This window comes from Schizophyllum commune, assembly GCF_000143185.2.
Source record: "Schizophyllum commune H4-8 unplaced genomic scaffold SCHCOscaffold_8, whole genome shotgun sequence".
Lineage (NCBI taxonomy): Eukaryota > Fungi > Basidiomycota > Agaricomycetes > Agaricales > Schizophyllaceae > Schizophyllum > Schizophyllum commune.
The window spans coordinates 1490568-1516720 of NW_026089545.1; the positions used below are offsets into that span (position 1 = coordinate 1490568).

At 57.1% G+C, this 26153-nt stretch overlaps 10 protein-coding genes across 10 annotated transcripts; 4 read left to right on the plus strand and 6 right to left on the minus strand.

The window, feature by feature from the left end:
- Positions 1–1639: 1639 nt before the first annotated feature.
- Positions 1640–3061, minus strand: SCHCODRAFT_02632029 (uncharacterized protein). Its single transcript, XM_003030055.2, has 5 exons — positions 2941–3061; positions 2603–2875; positions 2264–2550; positions 1994–2212; positions 1640–1934 (listed from the first exon to the last, which is right to left on the minus strand). Exons 2-5 carry the CDS (start codon positions 2863–2865, stop codon positions 1756–1758), a joined length of 948 nt encoding a protein of 315 aa, XP_003030101.2. The 5' UTR covers positions 2866–2875; positions 2941–3061; the 3' UTR covers positions 1640–1755.
- Positions 3062–3532: 471 nt separating this feature from the next.
- On the minus strand, positions 3533–4495 carry SCHCODRAFT_02507652 (uncharacterized protein; the record flags this gene model as incomplete). The annotated part of the gene is made up of 4 exons (XM_050343198.1): positions 3533–4002; positions 4054–4100; positions 4185–4288; positions 4382–4495. 4 exons carry the CDS (start codon positions 4493–4495, stop codon positions 3533–3535), a joined length of 735 nt encoding a protein of 244 aa, XP_050199279.1.
- A 2175-nt stretch (positions 4496–6670) lies between these two features.
- On the plus strand, positions 6671–8948 carry SCHCODRAFT_02547292 (uncharacterized protein). The gene is made up of 3 exons (XM_003030471.2): positions 6671–6873; positions 6921–8312; positions 8365–8948. Exons 1-3 carry the CDS (start codon positions 6858–6860, stop codon positions 8913–8915), a joined length of 1959 nt encoding a protein of 652 aa, XP_003030517.1. The 5' UTR covers positions 6671–6857; the 3' UTR covers positions 8916–8948.
- A 212-nt stretch (positions 8949–9160) lies between these two features.
- On the minus strand, positions 9161–11017 carry SCHCODRAFT_02632036 (uncharacterized protein). The gene is made up of 6 exons (XM_003030053.2): positions 10824–11017; positions 10224–10775; positions 10074–10162; positions 9824–10025; positions 9630–9768; positions 9161–9580 (listed from the first exon to the last, which is right to left on the minus strand). The coding sequence occupies exons 1-6, from the start codon at positions 10995–10997 to the stop codon at positions 9234–9236; spliced, it is 1503 nt and encodes a 500-aa protein (XP_003030099.1). The 5' UTR covers positions 10998–11017; the 3' UTR covers positions 9161–9233.
- Positions 11018–11252: 235 nt separating this feature from the next.
- On the minus strand, positions 11253–12390 carry SCHCODRAFT_02507616 (uncharacterized protein; the record flags this gene model as incomplete). The annotated part of the gene is made up of 2 exons (XM_003030052.1): positions 11253–11349; positions 11417–12390. 2 exons carry the CDS (start codon positions 12388–12390, stop codon positions 11253–11255), a joined length of 1071 nt encoding a protein of 356 aa, XP_003030098.1.
- Positions 12391–12770: 380 nt separating this feature from the next.
- On the plus strand, positions 12771–14578 carry SCHCODRAFT_02346424 (uncharacterized protein). The gene is made up of 5 exons (XM_050342445.1): positions 12771–13402; positions 13459–13647; positions 13696–14201; positions 14250–14390; positions 14443–14578. Exons 1-5 carry the CDS (start codon positions 12988–12990, stop codon positions 14470–14472), a joined length of 1281 nt encoding a protein of 426 aa, XP_050199280.1. The 5' UTR covers positions 12771–12987; the 3' UTR covers positions 14473–14578.
- On the minus strand, positions 14261–17908 carry SCHCODRAFT_02632043 (uncharacterized protein). Its single transcript, XM_003030051.3, has 12 exons — positions 17212–17908; positions 17056–17160; positions 16876–17007; positions 16175–16825; positions 15891–16121; positions 15592–15836; positions 15429–15538; positions 15238–15377; positions 14995–15182; positions 14726–14943; positions 14441–14671; positions 14261–14388 (listed from the first exon to the last, which is right to left on the minus strand). Exons 1-11 carry the CDS (start codon positions 17872–17874, stop codon positions 14538–14540), a joined length of 2817 nt encoding a protein of 938 aa, XP_003030097.1. The 5' UTR covers positions 17875–17908; the 3' UTR covers positions 14261–14388; positions 14441–14537.
- A 65-nt stretch (positions 17909–17973) lies between these two features.
- SCHCODRAFT_02632046 (transcription factor) lies at positions 17974–22852 on the plus strand. The gene is made up of 19 exons (XM_050345694.1): positions 17974–18129; positions 18179–18384; positions 18436–18696; positions 18750–19037; positions 19085–19212; positions 19265–19669; positions 19723–19921; positions 19995–20105; positions 20159–20230; positions 20330–20515; positions 20564–20644; positions 20695–21136; positions 21190–21347; positions 21396–21461; positions 21512–21611; positions 21662–21786; positions 21840–22148; positions 22207–22348; positions 22430–22852. The coding sequence occupies exons 1-19, from the start codon at positions 18015–18017 to the stop codon at positions 22483–22485; spliced, it is 3450 nt and encodes a 1149-aa protein (XP_050199281.1). The 5' UTR covers positions 17974–18014; the 3' UTR covers positions 22486–22852.
- Positions 22853–23378: 526 nt separating this feature from the next.
- Positions 23379–24628, plus strand: SCHCODRAFT_02508511 (kinase-like protein; the record flags this gene model as incomplete). Its single annotated transcript, XM_050343209.1, has 5 exons — positions 23379–23499; positions 23549–23671; positions 23754–23863; positions 23921–24409; positions 24464–24628. 5 exons carry the CDS (start codon positions 23379–23381, stop codon positions 24626–24628), a joined length of 1008 nt encoding a protein of 335 aa, XP_050199282.1.
- Positions 24629–25472: 844 nt separating this feature from the next.
- On the minus strand, positions 25473–26037 carry SCHCODRAFT_01098169 (uncharacterized protein; the record flags this gene model as incomplete). The annotated part of the gene is made up of 2 exons (XM_003030050.1): positions 25473–25607; positions 25660–26037. 2 exons carry the CDS (start codon positions 26035–26037, stop codon positions 25473–25475), a joined length of 513 nt encoding a protein of 170 aa, XP_003030096.1.
- Between the last annotated feature and the right edge of the window lie 116 nt (positions 26038–26153).

A 26153-nucleotide genomic window follows, 5' to 3' on the forward strand; every position in this document is an offset into this window, starting at 1 on the left:
AACAGGTTCGCCGGAATAGAAGGCAGCGAGGGCGGCGCACTCTTCTCCAATAGCGCCTGACGCTTGCTTTCTCGCAGCGCAGTCTCCTTGAGCCTCTCAGCTGCCGCTGTCTCTTGAGGTGGAGGCCGCGTCTGCACAATTGGCGGCGCAAACTCGTAATTGATGGACGGCGTCTTGAAAGGGGCATTGACAGTCGGCTGATCGGGAAGGTCCGCGATCTCTCCTCCCCGAATAGCAGCAGCGGGCGAAGGAACCGCAACTTCGTGATTATAGGTGTTGAGTCGGAACCGCCCCTTCTTTTCCTTGTACTCTTCCCCGGTACGCTTGGGCTTGGTATTGGGCGCGCGCTGTTTACGCGGCTTGCGGGAGACCGTTGGCGTCATGGAAGAGCTTTGGTAAACCACTTGCTGGGGCGGTGGCGCTTGCGGGAAGAGGGATGGATGCATGGAATGAGGCGGCATGATGGGTTGCGAGAATGATGGACCGGGTTGCGCGTTAGTAGGTGCTACTGAAGGTGAGCCAGACGGAGAGGGAACGCCTGCAGGTGGATATCCGTGCGATGTCGATGGGTGAGTTGGCGAAGGCGTTCCGGGCTCGGGAAACCCATTCATTGTCATAGTCGCAATCGGAGGAGGAGGAGACAGCGGAGGCGGAGGCGGCATGGAGTTTGCCTTCTTCGATGATTCCGCGTGAGGAAGAGCTCGGGGCGGAGGCGTCGAATAGGTGGGTCTCGACGTGCTCGCCTCCTGTTGCGGCCGTACCAACGATTCGATGGTCTGCCCGTTTATGGCGCCGCCCATGCCAGGTAGCAGCGGTTTCGGAGAGGTATCCTTGGGTGCGTCCTCTTTATATGTTTGAATCTTCGCTGCTTGGAAGAACTTCGAGCTGCCGAAAGAACCGAACGCGCTGGATCCGAAGGCACCTCCGCCGAAGACACCTTGACGAAGGATAGGACGGTCCGGAGGAGGTGGGGTGTCGTCGTCCACTGTTTTCACGACCGCGTCGTCGTCGGACGTGGGTGAGAACGAGCGTGCCTTTCGCCTCTGGTAATGCATAAGCATTCCGTATGTCCTCTCGGTAGAAGCAAGAACAAAGGGCTTACCCGGGGTGCACCCGACTCAGTGCTGCTTCTGTACAAGAGGACGATTGAGCATGCTCTCAATATGAGAGAGGAAGTTAGGCTTACGACGACTCATTTCCGTCGCTAAATCGACCCATTACTCAAGCCTTTGTACGCCACAGACAGCTTCACAGCAGTGCTATGAGAGCTTGGCTTCTCGTTCGTCAGCGTGATAAATCGCAGGAGAAAGGCACTGACCATGAAAAGAAGACGGGACTCTGAGCAAGCAACCTTTCGTGCGCTTCAAGATGGGAGAACGAGACAGAAAGGTTCCGTCCGCGCGTCTGCCAAATTGAGTAATTTCGTCGGCACCGAACGGCCGTCGCTAAGGAAAGGAAGTTCCTGATTTGGTAACTTCAGCGTCTAAACATGGTAATTTTTGCATGTCACGCCCAGCATGCTGGCACGCTAACGCCCACACCACTGCAGCACCACTGACACCAATTCACCGTGCACTCGGTGTTATCCCCGTGTCCTATCGGCCTTGGCGCCAGGTCCAAGACAATCAGGCGAACTTCCTCAGCCGGTACATGACCTTCTACTTCACAATCATGTTATGTTGTACAAGTACTCGACAAGCAATGACAAAGAGATTCCACGTTACTACGGACACGAGTCGTAGCAGATACAAGTCATCACAGAGATCCGTATATGCGCTTCGCGTTACCGAAGAACACGGCGTCAATAGCTTCCTGGTCGATGGCCAGCTCAGCAAGTGACTCCCTCGCGATCTCATACCAGAGCGCGGGCGACGGAGACTTGCCGGACCCGAACATGATCCTCTCGATGCCGAATGCCTCGAGAACGGGTCCCACTGCGTATGAAAATCAGACTTGTTCTCGAAGGACAGATCATCATCAGCGGTGTACTCACAGTACATCTTGATTCTACGCTTCCACTCGCTCTTGATCTTCTCATCGGCGTCACCTTCGTACGGGGTCGGGCCATCCCAATTCGGAGGAAGGAAGTTCACAGACGCGGTCGAGAACAGCGAGAGCGCGGCGACCTGCGCTTGGAAGTCGCGATATGAGGGGTGGTTCATGAGCTTCACAATGGGGAGCTCGATGTCGTGCTTCGGGGGCAGCAGGTGCGCTTAGAATCGCTGTTAGCGAGCGACACCACATGATTACGTCGGGGACGCACATAGGATTATGGGCGGGACTTTCTCGAGGTCGGCCGTAGACTTCCCAAGCGCGTCTTCGAAGCCTTCCCACACCGAGTCCTCGAAAACCGCCTCCATATCAATCACGACGGGGCGGCCTTGCTGCATCGCCCACCGCAGGCCATCCTGGGCTTGCGGAGATGCGCTCTTGTACACAGTGTGCAGAGTCATTGGTAGGCTCGACGAGGGGAGGGTGTGCTCGGTGTCCTCGAGGCTGAATGGAACGGCCAACGACAGAATGGGTATCGTCGATGATGGGGCAGCAGCGCTACAAACGAAGGATCAGCTACCAGCGTGACCCGCGACACAAAGACACGCACCTCGCTGCCGAAGCATCGGAAGCAAACAGGATGGCTCCCTGTACATGGTCGTGCAGCTCGCCTGCGGCCTTCTCCTTCCATGCGTTCAGGGACAGATCCGTCCCGACTGGAACGCTGGCGTCAATGATCTCCTTCGGACGAAGAGCGGACGGGCTGGGTGCTAGGGGAAACTTCTCGCCGGTGCCCGAGTTGGGAGGAGAGAAGGCCGAAGCGGGAAGCTTGAGAGGGACCTTGGGCCCTTTGCGAGGAGGGTGCATAGACATGTTTGTGGCGCTGGAGTATTAGGGAGATCGTTTGAGATCAGCTATCGCGGCTGTAGGGATGATTCTTTGGCTGACTTTTGAGGTGCTCTTGTATGTCCAGGTTGGGATACAGCCTACGAGTGAAGATGGGCGGGAAGGACAGGGTGAGGTAGAACGCGTGCCTGGTTACTGTAGCGCGTCTACCGATCGATGCGCCAGACCGGGACGCGTCTGTATGGCCTTATTTGTCCGAACTTCGTGACCACTTGAGCCTGTCACTGTCACTTGCAAACTTCAAAAAGATCGTGGTTATTGTGGCTCGTAGTATTAGCACAGACCATAGGAAGTGCATCAGAAAATCAGAGACCTTCTCGCTTCGTTCACGGGTACGAGCCCAGAGGCCCTCCACCCACAACCAAGTGTAGAGCCGTTCAATTTCCAGGCTTGAGTGAGAGAGAACATCGACGTGCCCATATAGGCGGAGGAGAGTGTACAAGTGAGGATCCTACAATGTACGCAACTATGTTCGTACAGCGTCACTCGTGCCTCGACCTTGCGTTCTTCAGACTGACCTTGCCGCGCTGCTATTTCGGCGCGCTTCCGCAGAGATATAGAGGGTGGGTTCTCGCACGCGAAGACATAAACAGTACAGCTTTTGCGTTCCAGGCGACAGGCTCGCGGCGGTACATCATTGACCGTAGGAAGTAAACGTCAACCAGCAATCTGAAAGAGTGAATATCTCAGCCGATTGAAGAATAAGTACTGGGCTCAAGCTACTAGTCACCTCTCGTGGGTCGACGGTGTCGACCGCGTCTCCCGAGTCGTTCTCGCTTGCGGTAGATATGTCTGTAGGTTGGGCAGAGTCGACGGCGGACGACGTCGATTGCATGACAGACGACGACGGCCCTGCCTCGGGACTGTCGGTGGGAACGCTGTACCGCGTGTAGCCGCGCGAAGGCTGGTTCGGGGTCATCCATTGAATACTTTCGTGATCCTGTCCGACGACCTGATCATTGACGATAGGCGCCTCAAAAACCGTCTCTGCCTTCGGGTTGTTCGCTGCCTCGGCGAATTCCTCTCCGTGAATGCGGTGATGTCGTATCAGATTAGACCGGGCAGCGAAGGCAGACTGGCAGCCTGGAAAGCTGCATACGTGCGCTGGGATTGAGATCAGAAAGTGAAGCCTCACGACGCGAGCAGGGAACGCACGCTTGGCGCCAGTGTGGGTGTTTATGTGCGCCTCTAGAGCGCCGCGCCTGTAGGACAGGTCAGAATCTCGGCCTGCCAACGATAATACATAGAAGGGACATTTAGCGTATAAGGGATTTTGTATATCTCACCTTGAAAAGGTCTTGCCGCAGGTCATGCACAAGTGCGTGACATCTGATCCTCCTGCATCCGCATCCGTCATTGCAGAGGATGATGCAGAGGCTGAGCCATCGCTCTGTAGGGACAGTGTCGGTAGAGTTGAGGCTGATGATTGATCTGTCGAGATGGGGTGTTAACCTCCGTTGCCTAAGTCGTAAATGGGACGAACTTGAGCCTCTCCTGGCCGCCTTCCTGCCTCGCCGTCTTCCTCCTGGACGACTCGACATGTCGATCGTATCCTCCTATCTCGTGTATAAGGAGCTGTTGAATATTTGGCGGGCATCAACACCTGGCAGACGGACGAAAGCCTCGCGCACGTCGATGTTCGGTCACTTCTGCATCACGTGTGCAAGGCCAGAATGCCACGGAAGGACTTGATGGGCCCCAGGACGATTTTCTTAAGCCAAACATGGAAGTATTCGTCAGGATGTAGGCTGCGTGTTTGGCCTTGTGTGTCTCCTTGTAGCGCTTGTACTCTTCGCCGCAACGAAATGCCATCCCCTGTCGATCTCGAAATCATGTCTTCAACCGTTTCTTGCTTCCCGCGGCTTGCTACACGCTACTTGAACCTCGAGGAATGACGACGACGCCTAAATCCGTGGCCGCTGCATTTTGCTAGGCAATCAAGCAGAAGCTCGCGCTAGCCGCTGCTGCGAGACGTTTTCAGCGTTCACGAGCAAAGCATCCTTGAACGGACGTACCTAGCTGCAGCAGGCAGAGCGCAAGCTGAAGGGTACAAACTTGTGCGTGCGCGGCTTCTGAAATGCTCGGTTACCTGCTAACGAACCGCTGTATAGCGCTGAGGATCAGGGCTTCGCCATATCATGGACTTTGCAGGAGAATAAGGTCAGCACATGCGCACTACCCCAATGATTGTCGACAACTTACCATCTCTTGAAAACCCAACCCTCTCGATCGTGTCTCCGTCACCTTCCCCCACCAGTCAACCTGCCCATGGTCTCATTCGTCTCCCACGGAAGATGCGCATCTGGGTTGTTCAAACGGGGAACGTTCGCCGAACAAGCGAAGCAGCGTACCCCTTCGAACAAGCCCATGCACGTCTAACAGCCAAGTAAGCGCGCATTTATGAATGCCAAACTATTTCGTATACTGACCACGGTTATAGAAGCGCTTTCCGCATCCCTTCCTTGCTCTCCTGCTGGTCTTTGATTGACGGAACTCGTGGCGATGTTGACATAGGTTACATTGGGGAAGCAGCTCTGTTCCGGTTGATACGGCCGAAGAAAGCGGTTACAAGACTTACAGCTATCGACCATCGGCGACTAGTCCGCACTTCGAGGTTGTGGATTCCAGGTGCGACGGTCCCCGTGCGTGCCTTCGAAGGGGCCCGCCGCGCAAGCGTGTCGATCTGCAAACAGGCGGTGATTCCGAGCCAGCGGACTAGTCTCACCAGTCAGCCTCTTCTCACAAGCGGGGGGAAAGGTCAAGTGAGCCAGCGGACGCGGTTACGGCCTTTGCTGGTTGTTTCTGCGTTTTGAGACGTGCACTATAGCTAGTGGGGAGCTCAAGAAAGCGGTATGGTCGAGACAAAGAGGGCGCTGAAGCTCAGTCGTTTCTCGAAGCAACGTTTGGCTTTGGAGTAGCGCGTTTCCATATACGGCAAATGCAGTCACTTTATTTGTACGCGGTGACATGGTCAGCACACATCAACACTCATCAACAGTGCAACTCCCGACAATCACGAATTTTGCTATCCTGCATTCGACATTCAACTATGCAGCAAACGTCCTTGGTCCACGCGTAGCCCTTCAGCGCTTCAGCCACAGGATCTGTCGAATGATCTGTTATGCCCTGAATTGGTTTACCCTCATGACGCGCCACCGTTGCAAGGCCGCGCCTCAGCAGGCGAACACACGCTAGCACTAATTGGATCCAGGGCGCAGAGTCACCGCCGAGCTAACTCGTTCTCGACTATAGATCAAGGTGTTTCCAAACTTATATCAATGCAGCGGCGCGACACCCGGAGGGGAGAAGGATGATCAAGTCAACGGACAAGTTCAATTCATGGTGATGATTATCCCTCGCTGTCAAGGCCGTGCTTGTGAGAGAAGGCACTGTCTGATATCTGCCCGTCACTCGGGAACGCAGCAGCGGTTGCACAGACGACTCAATACCCTCCTTGCTCTGACTCCACTTCTTATATGCAGACTCCGTGCTCGAATTCCTCGAGGCCACCGGAAGCACTCAAACGGCGCGTGGAGAACGCCGCTTACCATCTACGTGCTGCATAGCTGCGGTCGGGCACGTTTGCTGGTCGGAAGGAATGGACGAGCCACATCTTCGGTCAGCTATGAGCTACGAAGAGAGCGTTGATATCTCTTCCCAGAGAACGCAGCATCAGATTCTACGCCCTCGCAAACCAGAGATTGAAAACAGGACACCGGGCGCGTGTACACTCGGCAAGTCGTAACCGCATTGCTACACCCGCCCCTGCTCCATGCTGTGCAGGATATAAGCCACACATATTCATCACTCGAATGCACGGACAGCTGTCTTGACGACCCTCTCTTAGTTGTCCTTTCACCATCGAACTGCCATAGTCTTCAGCGCGACTCGCCCAGGCGTTACCACAACGGCGTATCAGAATTTATCGCTGGCAATCAGGGGTGTACTAGAGTGCTAGAATGGCGGTCGAGCAGTGTGCGTGGTCGCTTCGTCGTGCGTAACAAATGCTGACTCTTTTACAGTTGTCGTTGTACTCGCATTTCTCGCTACCTGTCCTCCAGGCGCGTGCGCGAATCGTAACGACTGGCCCGTCAAGTTGCTGGGTGGTCGCGGAAATGTGAACTTCGAAGTCTGTGCAGGCCGCATTCACGAGGCCGCTAACGACTCAGAGCTATTCACCCAGCTTAAGGATAGCATCACCACCGGGACCGGTGATTCGATACACTACAGCACCACGACATGGGCCAATCTGAGTGCTTCCTGTGCAGAGACCGAGCCCCTCTGCTTCGTCACTGCTATCACATACAACGCCTGCTGGCATACCTGCGGCTCTGGCTCGGAGAGATTTCGATGGGACACTTTCTCGCAGCAGTTCGGGAATTGGCTTCTCCCATGGCTCGCTCTTTTGTCCCAGCTACCCTGCGGAGCTGACGATCGCCTCGCGAACCTCAATTCCGTCATTCTCGCTGTTGGTTCCCCCGCCCTCGCCGCCTTCTGTATCGCGGTGACAGCGCTCAATACCCACTGGGTGAGCGAGCGCTTTTCCACCTACCACTATCCCAACGTTCGCGACGCTGTCGCTATTCTCAGCGGCCTCCAGCAATCACCTCTACGCCTCCAAGAGGATGGCGAGCTGCTCACCTCGCTCGCCGTCCTTCACCAGAACGACGACTGGTGGTCGGAACTTGCCCACTGGCTCGATCACTCGGCCAGCACGTATGTGTGGTCCATCTCCGCGGTCGCCAACCTATCATGGGTTGTCGTGGCCTTCATCTTCACCATCATTAACTCCTTCACCACCGACGACAAACTGGCCATCGTCAATTCCGATGGGCAGGCTAACGGAGTTCTCTGGCTCTGGTTGCTCGCCATCGTCATCAGCTGGCTGCGTATATCACCAAAGTGCGACGCGGGGAGGCTTCGAAATGCGGTGACGCATGCCAATGATATGGCGTGGGTGGCGACCGCTGACGGTGACCCCGTGAAGGTCAAGGACGTAGGATCGTCGCAATACCGCGCCCTGTCTCTGTACAAGAGCGACCTGGATTCGGTGCTCAAGGATCATTTGGCGATCCCGCCGATATACAACTATGCACGTGTTTTCTCGTGGACGCGTATTGTGGAAGAGGTGGCGCGGGTCTTTGCCGCTGCCGACATGCACAACGACGCGAACTTGCCAGTCTCGAGTGACGGACGCCAGTACCAAATGCCTAGTAAAACTATCCCGCGCCCACTGGGCAATCGAGAGGGAACGCTCGACGAGATTGAGGCATATTGCGGCGGGCGAAACCCTGCTCCCCACTGGACGCCCGGTCTCTGGAAGCGTATTGCGGTGGCTTCTGCCCTGGCTATGCTTCTGCAGTGGGGGACTACGGGGTCCGCGATCTTGGATATCATCTACACGCCCGCGAGAGGTAAGACGTCACCATTTACTGCCGATCAGCAGATATACTCACCAAAATACAGGCCTTGGCTGTCGTTCTGCCGCCTACGTGCTCTATGGCATTGTCGCCACCATGGTGTGGGTCCTGATGCTTCTGTCCAGTATCTTGACGCACTATTCAATAGCCCCAACGGCGACACCAACGCGCCCGCCTGACACTCTGTATGAGATGGTCCATAACCGATCGAACTCTGGAAGCTCAACTCGACTCCTCGCGCAGACATCATACCGCGATGACCCAACTCCCCGGCCCATTCCAGCCCTCTTCGCGAAATCCCTCCGGCGAGCGGGCAAGATCCTCGCAGCGGCAAACACATGCTTCGTCATCGTCACCTGCGCGTTCCAGTTCGCCAACGTCTATGACTCGTGTTACTGCAACAGCAGCGCCCTCGGACTGGGATCGAAGGCGTATACGGTCATTGATTATTCGAAAGAGCTGGTTGCTATCCACCAGACGCAGGGGATCTGGGTCGCCAGTTTGACTCTGGGAATAGGATCCGTCCTGACCTTCCTAGGTGCTATCTGGCTTTATCTCAAGCCGCGCACGCCCGAGTCAGATCTTGGAGCACCATGAGCTGCCTGAACCCTCGTTTGCAGTGTACTTACCATCGAACAATCTCTATGCCTACATGGCCTTACTATTTATGAAAGATCCTCCGCACAGTTCGAGAACTTAAAACCTAGAACATCGCTTATCGGGGCAGCTTGTACTATCCCAGAGAATGACACTTTATGCACATCGGACTGTCGCCTGTTTGCTAAGTTCTTTGTTTGTACATGCGCGCTGTTTGGTTGAGGGCGCATCGTATCCGATGAAGGGAGGGATGATTCATCACTATTAGTATAGTAGACCTGAATCACAACATGCGTACGTCCCATCCTACTTCTCTGCTCACAGGAACTCCAGTCCCATTCCCACCTGTAACCCCTTCCGTGTTGCGTCACTCTCGCTCGCAACCAGCGGAACACCAAAGTTCAGCTCCATGCGCACGGGGTCGAATCGGTAGAGCAGGCCGAGGCCAACAGACACCGCAGGGCGCGCGAAGGACGACTGCAGCTGCGAGAGCAAGGATGGCGCCGGTTTTGACGCGGGTTGGCTCTGGGTGTCCAGCTCGAGGGCATCAAGACGACCGGCGTTGACCCACCCGTGCAACTTGACAGGCCATTGTGGCTTGCGCGGGATGTCGGAGACAAAGCTCAGGCCCGTCGACCAGTAGAAATCGCCGCCGAGATGGTCCGCTAGTGTGCTTCAGAAAGATATGATAATCGCGAAGAAAAGTATACTCACGTCCGTCTCGTGGACCCATGCCACTGGCTTTGAAGGACCGCACGGATAACGGTCCACCCAAACGGAATTTGTCCGGGAACAGCGGCGGGCTGTTGCCAAGACCGTAGAGGAGGCCGGTCTTGCTGGCGATGGACAGCGACTGACAAGGCATATCATTAGTGCTGTGTATGGTATTTAGGGAGGCGTATACGGACGATATGGTCAGTCAGCCTTCGGCTGGCTTGCGCCTCGGCTTCCGTCTTGACGAAGCGCGCATCTCCGCCGCCCAGACCAGCGAACTCGCTCGCGAATTTGGCATATAGGCCCCGCGTTGCGGCTATGCGGTCATCCCGACTGTCGAAGGTGTAGGTGTACGAGACCGCCGACTTGCTGCTCTCGCCGGCGGACTGGCGCATCCTGCCACGGCGTTAGCCCGGCCGGACCCCGAAAGCTGCAGACACTCACGCAAGAGACGCAGTCGGTGCTAGATTGCCTACATGCCTAACGACACCCTCATACGCAAGCTCATGCGCACCCTCGTCGGGTGTTCCTCTCTGCAAAGGAATGTCAGCAAGGCGGACGTGCACACGACAGCTCGGCTGACCTGCCACTCACCCTAACTGCAGCCTTCGCCCCAACCTGCTCCTCCATGCAGCTTGCGAAGTTCGTCCAATCCCGTTGCAAGCCATACGCCGTAAGCAGCGCGCTAGTTTCCAGGTCGGGCGTAAGTGGAGCCGTGAGCGACGCAGTGAACGCGCGCCGCGTCTTCGTGCCAAAGGAAACATTCGCGTCGAACATCTCCGCGCCGCCAAAGACATTGCGCACGCGCGCCGTCAAGCTGGCGCTGCCCTCATTGTTTCCGAGCTCCGTTGCAGTCTTGAGGAAAAAGCGGCCGCGCTCCTTGGTGCGGAGGACGAGATCGACGTCATGGGGGCCGGCAAGGAGGTCGCGCGCGCCCTCGAGGCGTGCCTCGACATGGCTGAAAACGTCCGACTTTTGCAAAAGGTGGGAGAGGTAGCGGCCTGTGTGAAGGACGTCTTCAAGGGTTTCGTGTTCACGGGCGAGGTGGGGGCGGGTCAGGAAGCGGAGGAAGGAGTCGCGCGTATGATCTGCGCCTTCGACCACGATAGACGATAGCCTTAGTGGGGCTTTCAGATTATCGTTGACCTGAGCTGGGTTAGGAGGCCTCTGAACTTCCACGAACGCCATACGCACAAGCTGGCTGAGGTGCATAACTTCGCTGCGATACATCCCGCTCAGGCGGCGCTTCAAGCGTTCGTCCTGCCATTGCAGCACCTTCTTCAAGTCTTCGGAGGGTTCCTCATCTCTAGGACTTGACGAGTCCTGCAATGGTGGCTCGAGGGGGAAGAAGAGGTCGCGGACACCCATGGCGATCGGACGGGACGCGGGACGCGACGATGTCGGCACGGAGCCGCGCGACTCTCGCCCGTGGGAAGTTCAAGTTCGGAAGTTTCCTGAGGCTCCGCCATGTTGTCCTTGTCTCTCGTCTTAGTTTCAGTCAAGTAGTCCGTGGTAGCGCTATATGCGCCAGATACATCTTCACAGTCTCCGACATATCAATAAATAATAGGCAAATAGGTATCAAGGAATGCAGGAGAGCAATCATCTGCCCTCCAGGTCCACCTAATGGTGTCCTCGCTGACTCGGCGCCTCCAGCGAACCGACGCTCTCGTTGTCGTCGATTTGGTAGAAAGATGCAGCCCAACGGCGCGTTCTCTCGCTTCGCTGCAAAGATGTCAGAACAGACGTAGGTAACCCTGAAGTATAGACTCACCGTCTCGTCGAACTCGCCCTCCTGCTCCGCCACATAGCGGTCGAACGCTTCCAGCGCATTCTTCCGCTCCTCGATGCGGCCTTGCTCGCGCCCCTCACGCAGGCCCTCTTTCCTGCCCGTCTTGATGCCTTCGCTCATGCCCTTCTTTCGACCCTGAGCGAAGCCGTCCTCGAACCCGGAGTCGTATCCCTGTTCGCGGCCCTCGTCGAACCATTTATGCATCGCGAGCCGTGAGGTCTCCTCGCGGCCGTCCTCGCGAGCGTGGCAGTCGCGTAAGCTCTGCTGCAGGCTGCGCGCTGTGTCGCGCGCCTTGGCGGCCAGGGCCTCCGCGTCTGCGCGCTCGCGATCCACGCGCATGAAGTCATCGCGCACGCGCTTGAGCTCGCGTTCCGTTGTCTCGAGCTGCAGCTGGTAGCGCTTGATTGTCTCGGCGGCGCGTGTGAGGTCGAGCTCGAGCTGATGGCGCGCCGCCTCTAATATTGTTGCCCTCGAGGTCGCTTCCATGGCGCGTACTTCCGCAGCATGTGCGCGAGATGTGGCGTCGTCGGCGCGCCTCATTTCGTACTCGAGACGTTCAGAAGAGGTGCGGAGGACAGTCTTGAGGTGCTGGGCTTGGCGCTCTTCCTCAGCGAGCACGAGCGTCATGAGAGTGGAGGTAGTCGAGCTTCCGCCATTCCTGCGGCGGGGTGAAGGGGAACGAGTAGGAGGCCGACTCTTCTTCGTCGAGGTTGAGGATGAGGAGGGCTTCGTGAGTTTCTCGACCACATCCGGGTCCCGGAGGAAGAGGTTCAAGGGGGAGGGACAGTCCGCTGCATCCCGTACGTGCTGGACAACGTCGTATCTATTGATAGAAAGCGCGCTAAAGTGATGCGTGAGACTGTCTGCGAGGATAGAGCGAGGGAAGAGAACGCACTCGAAGCTGGGCTGCGGGGAGCTACATCCTGAGAGGAAGCCTTCGTCCTGGGGGAGGAGGTATTCGGTTGGCATGAAGTGCCGTGTTCAACACATACGTGGATTTGATACCGCGCGTCGGACGGTCTCGAAGGGCTTTATATGAACGCGGTACTGCCCTGCTTTGCCTGCTTACGTCCCTGGAAAGGGCATGCCCCCACAACGTGTACGCTCGTCCATTACACACTGATCCCGGCATCTATCGCGGCAGCATGACGAGGGGATAGGAAAGGGCAAGTGGTGGCCAGGGAAAGGCTATGAACCAACATGAGCGGGGGCGCGTTTCAATGGGAAGAGCGCGCCACTGGGATGGAGGACAAGAGCATACGCGTGTCATTCTGCTTTCCGAGGGGCCGGCGGCAGAGGGCGGCAAGAAGAGACGCAGCCACAGTGACATAGCCGACATCCCAAGCGACTGCTGCGCCTGCTGCGTATTGGCTTCGAATAGGTCAAGGTCGACGCCGACTGAGACTTAGACTTGGCTCGTGCGCCACCGCTCGGGCGTCGCGAAAACGCCTACCCTCAAGCGCAATTAGCCTCCGCTGATCGCCCGACGCGACTGCTGCGGGATGTGGCGCGTCCCCCTCAACACTCCTTGCTTTCCTTCTCCGACCTGTCCCCCTGTCGCCCGCCATGGTCAAACCTGCTTCTCTCGCATCCTCTTCCTCCGCGCCGGTCTTGAAGCGCTCGAAGACGTCTTCGACGATACCCACCTCGGGCTCAGTGGGCTCTATCGAGAGCCGCTTCTCGTCCCCGCACTCGCGAGGCCGGCTTCGAACAGTGACAGTCACCGCCGCACATCTCTATCGCAAGGCGGACCCCGCGCCAGAAGCGACTGTACGACCGGAAACCCCAACGGGCAAGCGCCACATTCTGCCTGTCTTCTTCACATGGAAGTCATCTGAAGTCGAGCCTTCCCACCTACGCCCTATGGCCAATCCCATCTTGCGCTGGGTACTCGTGGCTTACTCAATATGGTGCTGTCTCTACGCGTCTACATCTCTGTTTGGCGAATACCGACACGACTCCTTGCATACGTCAAGATACAGTCAGTCCTCCGCTCAGAGTCCCGTTGAGCCTAGATTTCGAAGGTCGTATTTGCAGGGACTCTCAATGAACTCAGTAATACCCAGCGTTTGTCCCGCACCGCGCCGCATCAGCCACCGCTCGCGTCGCTCCAGCCCAACATACTTGAAGCCCAGCACGCGCCGATCCATGCGATAACCGCATGCCTCTGGACGACTGAAGCCGATGCTGCGGTCAACGTACGTTCGTGGACTTCTATCTGGCCAGGTAAAAACCTAGATGCTCTCTTATAACGGCCGCTTACCTTGGGTCAAGGGCCCATCTCTGCCGTTATCACCACCAGCGCGACACCCGGTTCCCCTGAACACGCCTCGCTCATCCGCCAACTTCGTATCTCCGACTCTAGTAAACCGCAACGCCTATGGCTACATCTCCTGCACGACTCTGGCGGGCCTCCAACCTCGCCGAATGCGTACCTCAATACTGCCCGGCTGTTCGCGCCTTCGAAGAACGTCGTTCTCTTTCCTGCCAATATCACAACGTCACCCGTACATGTGTCGCTATTGCAAGATCGAATGCAAGATCGACCAATCCTGCTGACCCCGCGCGCGCCATCCTCGTTTCCGCCATTCTCGCCAGCTCCGATCGCTCTCTCACGCGACTACCCTGTCTGGTGCTCCGAGCGCTTCTTCTACGGCGGTGATCGACTGGCGGACTGGAAAGAATGCCTGTGGCATATTTGGCTGAACCAATTCGGCGACGTAGATTTCCTGAATGTGACATCGGTCGCCCCAGTTGTGCGAGGAATATCTCCTGCAGACGTACGTCCGTGTGGACTTTGGTGTATCCCTCGCTGATGTGCGGTCCAGCGCAAGATACGTTCGCGGCTGGTCTCTCGCTTTAGGACGGAAACTTGCGATCTATTTGCCAAGCAGCACATGATACGCCAGGAGGAGGGCGTTCGCACTCACCCCGCCAAACAGCGGTGGTTGATCGACTTCTGCGCAAAGGTCAGTCGCAGATCCCCCTTCATCGACCTCACCCCTGCTAACAGCAATACAGACGTCCGACAGCGTCATAACGTCGTGGTAGATTAGCAGTACATATTGTACACGGATCCAAAATGAAGCAAGGTTGGTACACAGAACATACAGAAATTACCCCAGCATCTCCGCCTCCATCTCGTCCTCCTCTGCCTCCTCGCTGTTCTCCGGATCAGGCTGATATGTTCCCCAAACAGCTTCGCCCTCCGGCCCGTCGATGACCATGTTGAGGAGTTCCTCGGTGTACCCTGGAGCAGGCGGTTAGGATGTAGTTAGAGGGTTATAGTAGGGAATACACGTACCCTGCAAGAGCTGCAGCTCATCCTTCCCCTCCTTGTCAACCCAGTCCGGCGGATCTGCGTAGCTCAGACGCCCGAAAGCGACGACGAAGACGTGCATGAGGCCGTTGACGATCACATGCGAGGTGTGGATGAGCTTGCGTCGCAGGTCGAGTTCTTGCTCGCGGCCCTTGACGATGTGCCAGAGGAGATAGACGGTCTGGTCGGCGAGGCGTATCAGGCTGTCGACGTCTTTTAGCCTGCTTGGTGGGCGCAGCGGTAGCGAGACGTACCTGTTTGCCTTCGCCGGGTCGCTCATGAGCTCCTCGTCATCCTCCCAGATCGGATTGGCCAGCTGCATGGTGAAGTCAACCAAGAGCGGAACGATGAACGCCGAGCTCTGCAGAGCGAGCAGCGCTTCTGCATGCCCGACGGATAGCATGGACAAGAACGTCAGGATGAGCGACCTGAGCTCGAAGTCCTGGGATGCGGGGGCAGTCAGTGTGTGGTGACAATACAGTCGTCTGTGGACTCACCGGATCGTCGCATCTCTTCTCATTTACCATTATCCTGCAGAGGCGGTCGACGTGGCCTTCCTTCAATATGGGCTTTCCTTCCCCGTCCACATGAAGTGACGGATCGTAGGGCGGTAGCAAGGAGGAAGCAAGGGTGCGGTCTATGAGGCGGTCAGCAAGGCCTGTCCGAGCACTATCACTGATAGACGCACGCGTCGACAATCGAACGAGATATTGAGTCTTGAGGATCAACTGGGCGAAAGAGTCCTCGGGATTGATGAGGTAGCGCATGATCTCGTCATTCGAGGTGAGGATGCGATGTCTAGGGAACTCGTGAGAATGATAAGTCAGAAACACCTTTGCGAACATACGTACCGAGGCATCAGGTCGTCCGGAGTATTCCAGGCCAGAGCGGACAGCAGTTCGCACACCTCGCGCTCCAGGGGGACCTTGTCTTCGTCGGAGACGCCCTTCAGCTTCTGCGTCAGGATGACGACCAAGGATTCCAGGATGAGCGACTCGGTGTTGTCTGTGCCGGGAAGGAGCAGGAAGGAGGAGAAGTCGGGCAGTGAGTAGATTAAATATGTCATGAGATTGAGCAGACTGATGAGAGGAGCGATCTGGCGGGCGGACGTGTCAGCCAGTCTTTGAGCGCGAACGACAAAATGACTTACGGTGGATAGTTCGAGAAAGATCTGAAGCAAGGAAACCAGTCGCACGGCCAGAGCTTTGCCCACGAAGAGATAATCCGCGGGCTTCGTGTGCATGCCGATGATCTCGAGAATCTGGTTGCAGGTCGTGCATATTCGGAGGGAGATGTCGTCCTCGACGTCCACGCGCATGATCGTCTCTAAGGTCGTACGCGTGGATGAGGGCAGTCGGTGGGTGAGGAGGAGATAGGTGAGCTTAGAGATTTGATCAGTAGATGCTCAAAAGTGTTTGTAACCGGCGAGCATACCTCTCCCATCCAGTCTATCGGCTCGATGGCATCGAACTCCTCCGGCACAATCTCCTCCCCGTCCGCCATCTCGACGTCGCCATCGGGTGCGGGTGCAGGCGGAAGCGCGTCCACTTGCATTCGCGTCGGACTATGCGGCGGCGAGGGTATTGCGGGTGGACTCTGCACCGTCCAGTCGAAGCCCGGCTGGGAGGGCGCCTGTGCCGGACCCAAGTCCCATGCTGGCTGCTGACCCCTGTCCTCCTGCGTCCTTGGTTGCTGCGAGGCTGGCTGGAAACCTTGCAACTGACTCCCTGCACCTCCCTGCCGCTGCTCCTGCTCTGCATTCTCCTTCTGCTTGCCTTTCCGCTTGGCCAAGGGCGTGGACGCGACAAATGAGTTCTGGAATCCGAGCGCGCCTGGTTTTGGCTTTGCAGGCGAGCGGGTCTTCGACGGTGATCGGCGCACGGATTGCGAAGGGAAAGCTGGTGGCTGGGACGTGAGGGACCTGCCACCGAATACGTCTTCCTCGAGTCTGCTTGTGCCCGCACCGGCGTTACTCCAGCCGCGCATTTGCGAGGACATGGGGACGGGTGCAACAAAGTCCGTTGAGCGTGCCGTCTTCTTGGCCTTGACGGACATGGGCGGACGTCGAGATTCCAGTTCTTGTTGCTACAAGGGGACATGAGGGAGCGCTTGCGGGAATCATGGATTGTACTCACCTTGAACAGGAACTGGGTCTTGATGCGCTCGATCTCGTCTTTCATGCTGCGCTGCAACTGTGTCTGCTGCTTCTCAGCTGCCTCTTTCGCCTCACGTAGCTTGTTGGTCTGCGCGATATAGTTGGCCGTGGTCTGATTCCCGTTAGCTATGCTGACCGGCATACAGGGAATATCTCACACCTTGCTCAGAGTGTCCTTCAGATGCGCAATCTCGCCGTCCTTGCCCCATCGCTTGCTCTTCTCCTCCAAAAGTATGGCCTCCGCCTGCGCATTCTTCTGCTTGACCTATCGGGCACGTCAACTGTCACCATTGAGCTTTAAGCGGTTCAGACCCACGATTGCCAGCTCCGCACGCAACTTCTCGAGTTCGTCCTGAACATCGGCGCTAATGGAGGCGGGCGTGGTTGCTCGTGATGGGGGTTGAGGAGGTGGCTGGGGAGGAGCAGGCGGATGGTGTACAAGCATAGGCGAAGATCCCCTCGAACGGGTTCCATTCTGAGAGGAGGGAGGGACGGTGGGTGCTCGAAAGACAGTTGGTTTGGAGGGCTGTCGCTGGGGTAGGGGTCGAGGGGGCGCAGGCGTCTTCTGGCGCGGGGCAGGTTTCTGATGTAGTCTTCGATCACGCTGACGCAGGGCCTCCTCTATGTCTGCCTCTCTCTTCCTGCGAGCTTCCTCATCCAGGGCAGCCTTCCGAGCTTGGGCCTGTTGAGGGGAATGGCGGGGTCGTTTGACCTCCGGGGCGCCGAGTGCGTACCCTCCATCGATGATCGTTATGTCGGGAAGCAGGTCCATGTCGTCGACGCCTGTGTTCTTGCGCTTGCCAAGTGTAGGCTTCGAGGGCCCCGGCTTCTGGGCGCTCGCCGGGTCAGGCGTCGTTCGCTGGGTCGCTGCATCTCGGAGCTGCGAGTAGTAGTCTTCAGCGGTTGCGTCGATGGCGGCAAACTGGGAGGCGCTGAGTTTAGGAAAGTCGGAGAATCCAAACTCATCGTCCGAGCTCATTTCTGTCTGATTTACGGTGCCTCATGAAAGTGGGAGTCAAGAGACGGCGAGACGCGTCGCGTCGCGTAGAACGCGCACGTGCGCCGCATCTATGATCTCGGGCCCGGCTTGACTTCAACTTTCATCATCGCCAGCGGACAATGGAGAAGGACAGCGCCACGAATGCGACGCCCGCAGCGAGCAAGTCGGACGAGGATGCGCGCTACCAGCGGCGCCTCAAGCTTCGGGAGCTCAACGTGAACCCCGGGAAGCTCGGTCAGTGGCTTTCTCCCCGCCCATCAGCCGCACTTAAGCACCTCTTAAGAGTCCTCCAAGCTCGACTCCTCTCTCAAGCGCCATACCGCCCTCATTAAGCGGATGCGCCTCTCCCTCGCCGCGGACAACCGGGATCAGATCATGAAGGACCTCGACACCCTCACACTTGAGAAGTATATTGAGGAGATGCCTAGTGCAGTGCTCGAGGGAATCTCACGCTGCAAGACCGAGAAGGACGTATGGAGCGCGGTTGAAGTGCGTCACTACGCAATACCCTTTTGGCAAACTCTCCTAAATTACCTTCAGATCGTGTCCGCCCTCCATCGGCGCTTCCCCGAGAGCTTTACGCCCTCACTCGTCTCCGATCTAGCAGCCGCCCTTGCTCCCCCCTCTCGCGAATATCTGTCATCCTTGTCCCCCGAACAGCGCGAAAAGGAAGATGCCGCGCGCATCTCTCGACAGCGGCCCATTCTTCGTCTATGTTCCGAGCTCGCGCTCGTTGGGATCATCCGCGATGCGCCCAATCGCAGTGGGGGCGAATGGGTTATGAAGACAATCAAAGGATTGGTGCGTAGACGTGTGTACTTCCCTCCTACTGAATGTTCAACGTATCCTCCTAGCTTTCCAACGATCCCACACTCTCGTCACTTCCCCTTCTCTCGACCTTCTTGAAGGCGTATTCCCGTCCCTTCCTCGGTATATCCACATCCTCCTCCCTCACTAAGCAGCAAGCCTCCGCAGAAGCGGCGCCAGGCGATCTATCCTCGACCACCCAAGCGTCTGCCGACTTCCCTACGCTCACCAAAGATGCAGACGAGCTAGTAGAGCAGGACATCCGCGACCGCTTTCGCCGCATGTGCGAGGGCTACTTCGAGAGTGTCTCAAAGAAGCTGCTGATCGAGCATAAAGTGCGTTGATACCACTTAAGCGCGGCCTATTCTGACTGCCTCCGCAGCGCCTCCAAGACCAGGACCGCCGCAATCACGAAGCATACATCCGCTCGGGCGAGATCTTTGAGGACAGACAGCAGGCGTACGAGAAGATGACCAAGAACTATGAGAAGCTGCTCTCGAGCGTGCAAATGTGCGACGACCTCAACTTAGTCGCCACATACGCTGACTGAACTGCTACCCAGGCTCTCCGAATTGCTCTCCCTCCCCATGCCGTCCCTTCCCACCGCATCACAAAAATCCGACTCCATCCTCATCGGTGGTGCGAGCAGCAGCGTTCTTGGCGGCGACGGCGGCGAAGAGATCACCAGCGCCGGGAAGTGGGAGGACGAGGAGGAGCGCCGCTTCTACGAGGATGTGCAGGACCTCAAGGACTTCGTGCCGAAGAGCGTTCTCGGCATAGAAGGGAAGGAGGGCGAGGACGCGTCGCAGGAAGAGCAGGAGGACGAGGAAGAAAGACAAGCGCGCGAGAAGGAGGAGGTCAAGAAGCTCGAGGAGGAGTTGCAGAAGTTGGATGTTAATGGCGCGGCTCCTTCAGCTCCTGCTAGAGTGGACGATGAGAGCAAGGATGATGAGCCGGATGATGAGGGGTGGGTTGCCCTTGATGCTCTGCTTGCCATATGTGCTTACTCAGGTCTTGAAGGCTTGCTACGCCCACGCCAGGCACACCGAAGGCTACCACGCCGCCCTTGTCGCCGCATGTCGCTCCGCAGGGCCCGTCTCAAATGCTGACGGCACTGCTCGCGAGACTCTCAGACGCCACAAACCGTGCTATGATCGACCAGGCGGCCATCGACTTCGCTTTCCTCAATACCAAAGCGGCGCGGAAGCGGCTCGTCAAGGTTCATTATGCTTGCTCCTCACATATCTCGTGCTCCTTGATACCGTAACAAAACTGACCACAACACCTATCAGTTCCTCTCCCAAGTACCCAAGAACAGGACCGACCTCCTGCCGCACTACTCCCGGCTCGTGGCCACGCTCAACAAGTACATGCCGGATATCGGGACGGAGCTGGTGTCGATTGTGCGTGCGGGGTGATGCAGAGGGCGCGTGCATTAGTGGCTGACGGTGAGCAGCTCGACGAGGAGTTCCGATACCTGCAGCGGAAGAAGAATGTGGTGAAGGAGTTGTCGGAGGTTAGGTTGAAGGTATGCTTTGCTATTTGTCTATGCGAGTAGGGGAATGGGCTGGGGTGAGAATGGGGATGATTGCGTGCATGTTCGCTGACAGTCACCCTCCTTCGTTAGAACATCATGTTCCTGTCGAACTTGACGAAGTTCCGAGTGGTACCGGCCCATGTCATCCTGCACATGTTCAAGGTTTGCTTGGACGACTTTTCGGGGACGAACGTCGACAATATTGCCCTGCTGCTGGAGAACTGTGGGCGCTTTCTGCTACGAAGCGATGATACGAGAGAGCGCTTTGCGACGATGGTGATGGCGATCGTCGTATTGCGCCAACGTATGCTGATGTCTGGACAGCTCGAACTCATGAGGCGCAAGCAGAGTATGCAGCACTTTGATCAGCGGCAAACGTTGCTTCTCGAGAATGCTTATTATCAGGTCAGCCTGGTTCGTCCATATAGCTATTGGCATTCCTGACAGTGGCCTAGTGCAACCCTCCGGAACGGGCACCTATCCGTGTCAAGGAGCGCACGCCCATGGAGCTCTTCATTCGGCACCTCATCTACGACGTCCTCACCAAGCGCACCATCGACAAAGTCCTCAAGCTCATCCGCAAGCTCGACTGGGCCGACCCCGCCGTCGTGCGCGCCCTGCACAAGGTCTTCACGAAGCCCTGGAAGATGAAGTACGGGAGCATCAGCTTCCTCGCGATGCTCGTGTACGACTTGCAGCGCTACCACCTCGAGTTCTCGATCGGCGTCGTCGACCAGGTGTTGGAGGACGTGCGAAGGGGCCTGGAGCACAACATCTATAAGCTGAATCAGCAGAGGGTGGCGACGGTGAAGTATCTCGGGGAGATGTATATCTACCGGCTGTTGAGCTCGAGCATCGTGTTCGACACGTTGTGGTCGTTGGTGACGTTTGGGCATCGTGCGTGTTCGTTCTTGTTGCGCAATTCGCCGATCTCGCTGACCATGTCGCAGCGGAGGGACGGCCCCTACCACGCCAGCCATGTCCTCTGGACATGCCCGACGATTTCTTCCGCATACGTCTTGTTTGCGTCTTGCTCGACACATGCGGCATGTGCTTCGATCGAGGGACGCAGAGGAAGAAGCTGGACAACTTCTTGACGTTCTTCCAGGTTCGCATGTTTGTTGTCGGAGGATATACGAAGGCTAACTTCTCTCAGTACTATGTCCATTGCAAGGAACCTTTACCCATGGACGTCGACTTCATGCTGTCAGATTCAATGGAGGTGCGGCGCCACGTACCTTTGCCCTGGCCAGATCACTCACCGCTTTATAGGCTGTCCGTCCCAAGCTAACCTTCGCGAAATCCCTGGAGGAAGCCGCGGTGGCTGTCGATGAGATGATAAACAATGCATTCCAGACAGGGCCGGCAGATGGTGAGGTGCTCGCGTCCCATGCTCGCTATAACTGGCTGAATGCACATCAGCCACCGATGGGGAGGATAGTGGCGAGGACAGCGGAGATGAAGAAGAGGAAGGCCTCGACGAGGATAAAGAAGAGAAGGAAGATAAGGAGGAAGATGAGGAAGACACAGACGCTCTCGACTCGCCGGTAAGTCCGATGCTTTCTATTCGCTGCACTGCTGTCGCTGATACTTCGGGCAGACGGACGAACGCGCACCCTCCCCAGATGATGACCATGTCGTCTTTTCTGGCTCGACCTCGCACGAAAATCTCGGTCCATCAGAAGAGGCAGACGCCGAATTTGCAAAGGAGCTGGCAAAGATGGTCATGGACACCTCGGCGGAGTCGCGCAAGGTGGACAAGAAGACTGCGCTCGCGTTGTGGGACTCTGCGGTACTACCTCAAGGACTTAGGAGGAAGAAGGGGGAGGAGGCCGACGGCGAAGGCGCGGCGCCCGAGGAAGAAGGGATGAAGTTCACTGTCATCACTCGACGAGGCAACAAGCAGCAGGTACGCACATACGTCACTACTACAGCCAGGAACCTCTACTAATGTGAACTCCATCTAGACGCGGCAACTGGCGGTTCCTACCGAGTCGCCGCTGGCCGTGTACACACGGACCGCACAGATGCAGGATAAGGTGGAACAGCAGCACCTCAAGCGCTTGGTTCTGGACTACGAGCAGCGTGAAGAAGCCGAAGAGTGGAAAGGTGCGTGGTGCACCCTAGGCCTCCGGGGAGCGCTTGTACTTCCGATGCATTGCGGAACTGACACGCCCGTCCTTTTTGCAGCGTTGGAACAGCGCAGTCGCTTGGGAGGTGGCATCAAGATTCGCTACGTCGGGTGATACGTGCTGTGTCCGACTACACTGCGACCAAAGGAGAAAGACCCACATCCGAAACGTATCCCGTGGCTCTCGAGATTTGGGTGCGCCACCGCACCGCTGCATGTGCTCCGCGCCATGGAGCGGCGGCTCTAGTCTGGGGCCGCCATTGTTCTACTGATTCCCCGTCCCCGCAAATGCGGGACCGGGCGCCAGGTGCTGTGCGTGCTGCACGCATGACATGTCGTCTGTCGTCGATCCCCCGGCTCTGCCGTCCACCCTGGGGACGCAGGCTCCTCAGTCAGGCGCGGCGCAGGCGAGCGTGCCATGGTAGACACCCAGATAGACTGTTGATAGCGGACGTAATTGATTGATTGATCCGGGTCCTGAATTGCGCTTGCCGCTGCCATGCCTCAAGCGCGTATATTAGCGCCTTCTCCCCTTCCGCGACGCGCGCATCGCGTCCGCCTCGTCATATCCGCGCCGTGCACACTCTACAAAGCTGCACGAGCCTTCTATGCGATCTACCTGAGATTCTGGACTGAGGACCGCCGCGGACGATGTGCAGCGGAACCATTAGTGCCTCCGCGTCGACGGAGGCTTTGCCTCTGCGCCCGCCGTTGGCGGATGTCCTCAAGGTATCGAGACTGGCCGACGGACGTCGCGCCTACAACAACTACATCATGACGGAAGAGGTGCTGGGGACTGGACGGCATGGCACGGTGACATTAGGACAGAATAGCAAGTCGGGGGATTGGGTGGTGCGTGGCGTATTTCCCCTCCCTTCATCACGTACTTATCCCCCCTTTCAGGCGCTGAAATGCGTACGGCGCCGAACGAGGAGCGACAGAACGAAGATGCTGCGAAGGAGCCATCAGCAGCAGTCAGATGGGACGATGGGCTCCCCCACACCATTCATGGGGAGCACCGAGCACAGCGCGCGGCGAGAGATATCCATTCTGCGAACCACAAGACACCTCAACATCGTGCGTCTGTTTGAGGCGATAGATGATACCCGACACGACAAGATATACCTAGGTGCGCGGCCCCCCGCGCACATCGAACGCAGGCTAACCCTCGCGCGCAGTGATGGAAAATGTTGCCGGCGGCCCCATACAATGGCAGACATGCGATGAAAATCCCCGGCCGACGTTGACGCTAGCGCAGACGCGACGAATAATGCGTGACGTTTGCTGCGGACTGGACTATCGTGCGTGCTTTCCCTCTGCTTCTCACCAGCTTCACTAATCCTTACATGAAGTTCATCATCACGGTTAGTAATGCTTCAAGAGCATGGCATGTACAGGTGCTCATGAAAACAGGTATCATTCACCGCGACATCAAGCCCTCCAACATTGTGTGGTCCGACAACCGTACCATCGCCAAGATAGTTGACTTCGGCGTGGCTTTCTTTGACGCCTCCGAACGCAAGGCGGCAGGAAAAGTCTACGACCCCGAGGACGACGTCACCATTTTGAACGACCCCGCCCTCTTCCCCCCTCACGACCTCGACCGCCTCATCGGCACGCCCAAATTCATTGCGCCCGAAATCATCGCCCGCACCGGCCTCGCCACAAACGACTCCTCCTGCACATTAACTGACGACGACGGCGACCCAAAGGCCTCTACCAGCGACCAGCCGCTGCGTGTCGGCAAAGCTGTGGACGTGTGGGCGCTCGGGGTCACCTTTTTCTGCTTGCTCTTCGGCCATACGCCTTTCAATGTGCCGCATTCGGAGATGCAGCACGCGCAGCGGAACCAATTCGTATTGTACCAACAAATTCGGGAAGTGGACTGGATGCCGGCGCAGACCATGGGCGTGGAGAGTATTCCCACGGGAGGGAGGCATCCGACGGACAAGGGCAGCGAGGGCTATGCGGCGATGGATCTCCTCGACAATCTTTTACAGAAGGACCCGCGCGACCGACTGTCGCTGGAAGAGCTGAGGGTGAGCGAAAGTGTGAACATAACTTTGTACTTGGCTGATTATCGTGTGCCGCAGCGACACCCATATCTCCTCCAGGATATCCAAGATCCTCAGGCCTGGCTGCGCGCGACGTCGTCCGCGCCTTTGCCACACGTGCCACCACAAGCACCGCACGGTGGCAATAGATGGGTCAAGCGCGTCAGCAAGAACATTGCCTCCCTCTTGCACGTCGCCAGATGAGACCTCGCTTGCGTCCCGAGCTGAGACCGCGCTCCTCCCGCGATGAATTCTCCCTCGCGCCCTCAGCTGACATACCCACTTCACCCTTCGACCCACCACCCCTTCACGATTACTTACTCGCGAGCATACTCGCAAACCCGGGACTCGGAATATCAACCGGAACGGACAGACATTAGCATCGCATGTTTGCGGATTCAGCATCGCACTTCTGCGGACCTCACTCTTTTGCTACAGTCATTCGTTTTTCGCCTTTTCTCTTGTTTTTTGTTCTTTGGACTCGAGCACGCTCCTCTCGCTCTGCACCCATCCCGCAGCTTTAGGATATCCTTGACTGCCCTTAGCACGCACTTCGCTTTCTCTGCACCCGACCCGAGCTTCGCTGACTAGACACTAGACGGCTTACTTTCGTTTTCTGACCTCGACCATGTACTTCTACGTGTTCGGTGTACGTATATGGATGTAGTTCACGCTTGACTTTCAATTCACGACCACTGGAAACATCGCACGCACTGACAGTTAGGCCCCGCCTCTGAGAACAAAAAACTAGGGGTGAGGTAATAAAGAGGGGAGAGGCCTGTTCAAAGGCAAACCAACTGCGGCAAACAAATAAATATGCCCTTGATTCTAGGTAAATGTAGAGAGCGTTGTAAGATCAGTGGGGTATTGCTATGTATGAGCCAATATTATACGCATTGGAATCCAGTACTATGGTGGTGAGGGGCATACGAATACGATTCGATATACCAGTCATGCGCAGTAAAACTTGGCAATAGCCTAGGAGAAATCAGCAAGGCAATCAAACAAACACGGGCGGACAGACCTTGTGAATGCTGAAGATTACTCTCTAGCAGTGGACATCGTTGGCCTCGTCGATGGCCAAGAACCACTGGACGTCGTTTGACGGTCCCTTGTCGGACCACGTCAGAGCGTTGGCGCCGTCAACGGTGGCCAGGTTGTAGGTCCCGTTCAGGCCGACCTCCTACAAAGTCGAAATTAGCTCTCGACCTTCCACCCTCGAAGAAAAATCATACCGTATTGACGACCTTGGTCAAATCATCCGGCGACGAGACCCCGTCATCCTGCGTCGTCCACCCAGTGAAGATGCTCCCCTTCGGCAGGTCGTCCGTCTTGCTAACGACCTGCACCGTGTACCGCGGCTCGTCCGACCCCGTGGGCACGAGCGCCGCCGTCGCCTGCTGCGGGCACACCAGCTTGAGCTGGCCGCCCTCGATGGTGACGGAGGTTGAGAGCGGCACGTCCTTGCCGCCGACAAGGAGGGCGCCGTAGGCGGTCTTCTGGAGCTCCCAATTGCCGGACGACTGGCCGTAGGGCGAGGTCGAGGCGGACTTGAGTCCGTAGGCGTTGGCGAGGGCGACGCTAGAGAAGAGGGCGAGGATCGGGGCGAACATTGTCGAGAGGATTACTGAGAAGAACGAAATTTGGAGGAGAAGACTGAGGGTGAAGAGCTGACGGCGAAGGCTGGCTGAGAGCTGGTTGGAGAAGAGGGAGATCTCCACTGTCCTTT